This window comes from Genypterus blacodes, unplaced genomic scaffold, assembly GCF_046128005.1.
Source record: "Genypterus blacodes isolate CSIRO-AG114 ecotype Tasmania unplaced genomic scaffold, CSIRO-AGI_Gbla_v1 ptg000120l_1, whole genome shotgun sequence".
Classification (NCBI taxonomy): Eukaryota; Metazoa; Chordata; class Actinopteri; order Ophidiiformes; family Ophidiidae; genus Genypterus; species Genypterus blacodes.
Window position 1 is genome coordinate 1,979,569 of NW_027466923.1, and position 7,042 is coordinate 1,986,610.

General features: G+C 44.2%; 1 protein-coding gene across 2 annotated transcripts; it reads left to right on the forward strand.

Annotated features, from left to right (window-relative positions):
* The first annotated feature begins 1,002 nt into the window (after window positions 1-1,002).
* LOC143010069 (uncharacterized) lies at window positions 1,003-5,916 on the forward strand. 2 transcript variants are annotated; one of them, XM_076162230.1, is made up of 8 exons: window positions 1,011-1,154; window positions 1,585-1,627; window positions 1,940-2,142; window positions 2,253-2,345; window positions 2,442-2,537; window positions 3,153-3,263; window positions 3,348-3,477; window positions 3,578-5,916. In XM_076162230.1, exons 3-8 carry the CDS (start codon window positions 1,993-1,995, stop codon window positions 5,446-5,448), a joined length of 2,451 nt encoding a protein of 816 aa, XP_076018345.1. In that variant the 5' UTR covers window positions 1,011-1,154; window positions 1,585-1,627; window positions 1,940-1,992; the 3' UTR covers window positions 5,449-5,916. The 2 variants fall into 2 exon arrangements, with proteins under 2 accessions (XP_076018344.1, XP_076018345.1); XM_076162229.1 differs by lacking the exon at window positions 1,585-1,627 and having other exon boundaries at window positions 1,003-1,154.
* The last annotated feature ends 1,126 nt before the right edge of the window (window positions 5,917-7,042 follow it).

A 7,042-nucleotide genomic window follows, 5' to 3' on the forward strand; every position in this document is an offset into this window, starting at 1 on the left:
GGGACTTAATAGACTTTAATAGTTGGCAGCACCAACTGTTTTGTCTAAGTACAATATATTGCAGGCCAGAAAGGTCAGAATTTGCCATGGAGCCGGATGTTCAACTCCAATCCCTGCTTTGATGGTTGAAGCGGGGGCGGTACAGCTGAGTCTGCGGTAGGATTAAACCCACAATAAATGATAGATTTAAGTTGAGGGGACATGACCCAGTAATTCCCAATGAAAACATCATACTTGATGAGCATTGGGAGTTTGTGGGGGTAGAAAGTGGAAGATCAAGTGTAATGAAATATAAAAATTTGGGAGCAGGGCATTGACCGAATACAGGTGGGGCCAGGTAGCACCCTAGATTTTTGGAAAGGTTTCGATATTAAAATAATAACCACATATATTAATATTATTATAATTACTTATATATAATTCATTATATATAGTATTCCAATATAATAATAGTATTAATATACAGTAGAAAAGCATTTAAAACAATGCTGCAGATTTATATGAACAGTATGAGGTTGGGTTTGTCATCCCTGTTCTTAGCAGAGTTTTACCCTCAAGCCCAACATCATTGCCATTGTCTGACATATTATTCTTCTCCAGCTATAAAAAAGAAAAGAAAAAAGGAAATACATTTTACAACTGAAATACACTTAATATGAGGAAAATTGGTCATGAACAATGATTCTATTTTAAGGAAATCACCGTTTACGTTTAATCGTACATCCGGAAGTTGTTTTATTGTTAAAAGGCCTTTTAATTTGTTTTTTGTCGTCTCAAGTTTTTATATTTTATATTCTATTATGTACCATCGTGAAAGAAAAATACATTTTATCGAGCTACATTCTTCACCCCAAGCAACGTTGGTTATTCGTTTTGCATTTCGGATTGTCTGGAGGGGCGGTGTGTTTCCTTTTGACTTTCCAATCATTGTCCCTGTGCGGGCGTCCGGGCTGCCTTGACGTACAAAACCAACGCAACCTTTTGAACCCACAATGACGCGCATCCCATAATGAACAACGTGTTTCAGGAAGAAGTTGGCGCCTGAAGCCTAGTACCCTGTCAGCTAAAACGCTAACCAAAACTATGAAGTATTTCTCGTCGTAATAATTTTGCTTTACCGTTGTCATTAAGGACGCTAGGAATGAACGATATGGGTACGTATGAGCTCACCAAGCTTGGCTAAAATGTGTGTTTTTAGCATGTTGTCCTGGTATGTTGCTAGCTAAAGCTATAGTTAGCTGGGGCGCCAGAGGCCTCGACTAATCCCTGGAACAAGAATAGTCTAACATGCTAAAGCAGTGTTCGTGTGGCTAGCCTGAGCGCTTTAGCTGGCGCCTTCCCTCGTTAGTCCCTTTCCTTTGTCGCTCGGCAATGGGAAAGAGTCGAAATGTCGAAAAGTCACCAAACATGACGCAAATAGGCAGCCGTTACGATATGCAACCAACAACAATAAGGTGAACTTAGTCACAGATGGTATGTTGTGTTCCTACTGTAGGGCTTCCTGCCTGCTGTAGCACCTCACACAGAGGGTCTGTGTTCATTTAGACACTGTTTTGATCGAATCTCCCCTCTTTCTGAAAACAGGTTCCCCTTCTTACACGGGGCTTTCTCTTGTAGAATGCTCAAAGTGAGTTGCTCATTAGTTTGTTTTCCTCAAACGTTTTAGTTCAATTAAAGGCCACACTTTTCTAATTTAACCTTCTGGAAAGTGACGATCTGCTGTCTTTCTGAGTAGAACGTAATCATATATTTCTTTCTATTGTGACTTTTAACATATAAAAATAAATAACTGTACTAAATGACATCACAGGAGGTTAATAAGACAGCCATTCCCTATATAATGTTGGAATCTAACAGAACTGTTGGATTGTAGCTGCCATGTACAAAGTTGACGTCTTGTTTGGTGATTTTTGTTTGACCCAAATGATTTTCTCTTAAGAATTCAGCGTTCCTTTGTCTTCACTGGCCTTACTCGTTCCACCACTTCGTCTGATGTCAGCGGTGATGTGGGAGGTGGTACGCCAGCGGAACATAAAGCACTATGGGAAACTGGAGGAGTTTGTGTCCATGGTGACAGATGCAGTTCCTGAACTTATGAGTAAAAGAGAAGGGAGGCTGCTGTCATTGGGTCTGAGAGCCAGGGTAAATATTTAATCATGTTGTGTCTATGGTGAGAGGCATCGCACCCATACAGTCTTTTGTTTTTATTTCAAATATCATCAATAAACAATTCCTGTATACATTTTCCCCAGCCAACTCTTGAACTGTTGCGTTCTGAGCACCCTGATGATCTGAAGGCCGTTGAGACGCACCTCAACAGAATCCGATCATCTTGCATAGAGGAGGTGAGTGTCCAAGTGTTACCAAGGTATTTCTTTTTACTAATTTGTTGATTTAGTCTTAAATGTCCTGAACTTATCTTTCATGTCTTTGTTATGCAGACAAATGATACTGTGGTTGAAGCACCTGAAGCCAACTTCATGAAACTGGTGCAGGGCCTCATAGAAGATACTGATGGCAGAGAACACTTCCTCAAGGTGAAAAATTGAATAAAGCTGCATTAACACCTTGCATTAACAAGTGTTCTTGGACTTGTAAGCACACCTCAGATCAAAATGCATCCTTGTTATCCGGATGCCCTTTGTTTTGTAATTTGACCTTATTAATACGCTATTCAACAATAGCTATTAACTTTGATGCTTGTATTGCCGGCTGAGTTCCAACGACAGGTCACCACTTCAAATAACTCTGAATACAAGGGAGCGCGTTGTGGAAAAGGGTGGTGGGCGGTGTTGGAAAATGGACAAAATGGGAAGTGGGCATTACGTTGACTCACAAAGTACCATAATGATGAATATGTGAGTCATTGGGACCATGTCCTCATAACTTTGCTGTGGTTGTGATGTTCATTTGCTCCACCATTTTCTATTTGTGGTCATTTAGCACAGTCTAGTCAAGAAGTGCTGTCATCATCAGGTATCATGAGCCAGATTATGAGATCGTATTTTAATGTTTATTGTGAAAAGCGGCTATCATGTTTATGGATAGAAAGTGTTTAATCATCATCACTACTTTACTTACTGGTAGGTCAGATATGCATGACATAAATATTATCTGATTATGAAGCCTAATGTTGTCCACCTCTTTGGCAGAACGTGTTTCCTGTGGAGTACGGCCCGGACTTTGACACGGCACTAGAAACTCTAGTTTGCGAATTCTTCACCAGACTGGAGGAGCTGCTGCCAATACCAGATTTCAAACAGGTACAGGAAGCGTCACAGAGAACATAAACAGGAGCGCAGTGAACTCACAACTCATGGTGACATCTCTTTTTGTGTAATGTATAGACAGCATCCTGGATCAGTGCTGCCCCCTCTGTCCTAGAGGAGTACATGCAATGTGTGACGAATGGAGAGGACCTGAAATTCCTTCTCCAAAGTAAACAGTGTCATGGAAAACTGGCCAAGAGTGGTGTTGGTATGTATGTTTGTGTATTGGACACATTATGATGTAGTGAATGGCTTATAGAAATGAGAGATACTGGTGCTGATAATGATCTCTTCTTATTTCCATACAGCTCCATTTCAGTCAGAAGACCTCCTCATTCCCTCTCTGTCTCTTCCTCCCTCCCTGGAAGTGGCCATAGCCTCCCACCCCAGTGCTTGTGACGACGAGAACACAGACGTTCCTCAGATTGTCATGTTTGATGAAGAACTTTCAACAAACCCTTCCACCTCTAATGACTTTCCCGAATCACCCAAAAGGAACGACGCGGCGTCTCCTCGTCGCAGGCAGCAGTCCGGACTGCACAAATGCCAGGAGTGCGACAAAAGCTTCAAGCATCACTCTGTGCTCATCGAGCATCAGAGAGTTCACAGCGGGCTGCAGCCTTACAACTGCTCCGAGTGTGGCAGGGCGTTCAGGACAGCCACTCTTCTAGCCGGTCACCGGCTACGGAAATGTAAAAACGCGGCCTATCTTTGTATTAAATGTGGTAACAGTTTCCCAACATCATTAGAGAAATTCAGGCATCAATGCCCAAAGCGGAGCCGTAGTTACGACTGCGCACACTGCGGAAAGAGTTTCCAAAAGTCGAGCAGTCTGAAGGAGCACTTGCTTATCCATGTCCAGAGTCGCCTGTTTAAGTGTAGCCACTGTGGCGAAGGCTTTCCTGGAATTGGTGAACTGAAGTATCATCAGCAGATAGATCATGATAAACCCTATCAGTGTAAGCAATGTGGAAAAAGTTTTATCTCATCCAAGTGTTTGACCAAACATCAACAGCGCCATGAAGAGGGTGAAGTGGAAACCCCCAAGCTAATGAGCGGAAGTAAACACAAGAAAAGTGGCACTGCTCACCGGATGTCCTCCACGTCTCTCTCGTCCAGGAAAAGCACCCTCAAAGCTGTCTATTCACGCGGACGGGTCACACACAACTGTCCCCTGTGTGGGCGGAGCTTCAAGTATCGATTTGAGTTTCTCGAACACCAGCGGTTCCACACTGCAGTGAAGCCTTACAAATGCTCCCAGTGCGGCAAAGCCTTTAGAACAGAGGCTCACCTGTCTGGCCACAGGAAGAGGAAGTGCAAAAACGCCACCCACATTTGCACCAAGTGTGGGTGTCAGTTCAGGTCGCTGCATGAACGTGTCAGACATCAGTGCGTGCAGCTGCTGACAAAGTACGAGTGTTCACATTGTGGAAAGACATTCAAAATGGCCCACTTGCTGAGGAACCATCAGATGACTGAACACCAGCTCCCTTACAGCCCCAACCATCGCTTCAGGTGCAGGTATTGCGATGAGACATTCCCAGGCATCAGTGAGCTTAAGTACCACCAAAGGGTTGACCATGAGAAGCCGTACCAGTGCCAGGAATGTGGCAAGTGCTTCCTGTCTGAAAAATGCCTGTCAAACCACGAGCTGCGGCACAATGACGACAGGCCAGAGAGTTGCCTGGTCTGCGGGCGGGGCTTCAGAAACCGCTACGACCTGAAGCAGCACATGCGCACGCACACGGGAGAGCGGCCGTACCAGTGTACGCTCTGCTCGCAGTGCTTCTCCACAGCCGGAGGACTGAGAAGCCACACCAGAGTTCACACGGGCGAGAGGCCGCACGTCTGCCCCGATTGCGGCAAGGCTTTCTCCCAGATGGGGGCGATGCGCACCCACAGGCTCACCCACACGGGAGAGAGGCCATTCAAGTGCACAGTGTGCGGCAAAGGGTTCACAATGGCGCATAAAGTAACGGTCCACATGCGCGTGCACACAGGGGAGCGGCCATATGTCTGCTCCCAGTGTGGGAAAGCGTTCTCTGACGGCAGCGTGTTGAAGCAACACATGCTGAACCACTCAGGGGTCAGACCGTACCACTGCCAGATCTGCCCCAAGACCTACACCTGTCTGAACCACCTGAGGAGACACCTGAAGAGCCACTCCAACATGAACTGAGGACATTTACATTGGTGAGGAGACACGGCATCAACACATGCCGTGTTCGGGTGGAGAACGGATGCTAAAGCTGCAATATATGAAGAAGCCTAACGTGAAAGAGATCTTCTTCATTGTATAGTTAATGTAAAATTGTTACAGCCGTTTGTCGACGAGTACGTGAGCCTTCTTCTGGCACAAACAGGTAGTTCCCTCTTCCCCTCAGTTCCACATCAGCCTCTTTCTTCTTACCAGTTTGGTATGCATGGTTGAAGTTTGATTGTTGGGTTCTTGGTGTGGGAGCGAGTCCAGTAATGAAAGTATATGTTTGGAAAACGTCTGGAATAGAACCAAAGAAAACATTTGGCTCCTCTGAAAGACAAATCATGCGAGTAAGGAACATTACATCGTTGTTTACCCCCTCCCCCCGTCTTTTTATATCCCCCATTACAAGTTCTGTGAGTTTCCAATTAAATCACCATGGTTACACCCTGTGCGTCTTCATTGCATTTATATCATAGAGCTAAAAAAAAGATGGAAGTGGGACGATTCAAGCCTTTGTTCAGTGTTTGGGCGTGAACAGGAGGTCTCACTCTGTTAATAAAAGGTTTCACTAGAGGGCAGTAAAGGACCACTAAACACTTCCCCCTCTGATCTTAAAGCTTTGTTTTATACGCTCTTAGGCCGTGTTGTAAAGTTAATCATATGATCCTTTAATGTTTTCCTCACCTACTCTGCGCAATTATATGTTTTTGTCCTTTTCTGTTTTTCTTTCTCCGACTTTAGACTGGCGAGGGATTTAATACAGCGGAAGTTAATCTGGCCCTTTCCTGTTGTTAACCTTATCCATTTGGGCCGCTTTGCCATCTTGATTAGCCTGCAATTTCCTCATGTTTTGGTCGGTGCTTAGCAGTATCCAAACAAGTGGAAAAAACATGAAAAAGAGCTCTTTGCACATTTTTTTTTGCAGCTACAGCACAGTTTAACGCCCTGCATTGCTTAGTGGGAACTTAAGGCAGATGAACTCTGAATCACTGTAACATTAATGTTTTCCATGTGGGCTGAACTGACTTTCATGTATTCCCTGGAAAAAAAAACCCACGCTCTGTTTTTCTAATTCCATTCCTTCCAACATGTTTTACGGTTGAATTTCACCCGTAGCTTCTGCAGAAACAGCAACTTATGAATCAAGTATCCCAACCCCAGCAAAAAGAGTGTGTCATCCACCATTCATGAGCGTTTTAAACCCCAAAATGAATGTGGTAGTGTGTTAAATGTTACAAGATGGTAAAAACCACAAGTTTAACTGATCTGGTGTCTTCAGACCGGAGCAAATTGGTTTTCAGAAATCCTACAACGGAACATCAGGCTCCTGTGGAAACTCATGCCTCCTCTCTGCCAACATGCTTTGCCTAAGACGTCGTGCAGAAGCTTTATCGTCACTTGTGGACTAAAGATGTTGGAATGTCTCAGTGTCTGCGTTCTAACCCTAACCCTTAATCCCACTTGACGATAAAGACAAACATTCTCCAAAAACTCCTTCCTTTCAACCTCCTCATCCTCATATCTTTAATGAAAACACTCCCAGCTGCTTGCCTAATGTATGAATCCTCAA

What these genes read in the sequence shown, in the direction of transcription:
- LOC143010069 (XM_076162229.1), top strand. An exon ending in CATTGGGTCTGAGAGCCAGG is followed by an intron (nt 2,143 to 2,252) that starts GTAAATATTTAA and finishes CATTTTCCCCAG; the next exon opens with CCAACTCTTGAACTGTTGCG. An exon ending in CAATACCAGATTTCAAACAG is followed by an intron (nt 3,264 to 3,347) that starts GTACAGGAAGCG and finishes TGTAATGTATAG; the next exon opens with ACAGCATCCTGGATCAGTGC.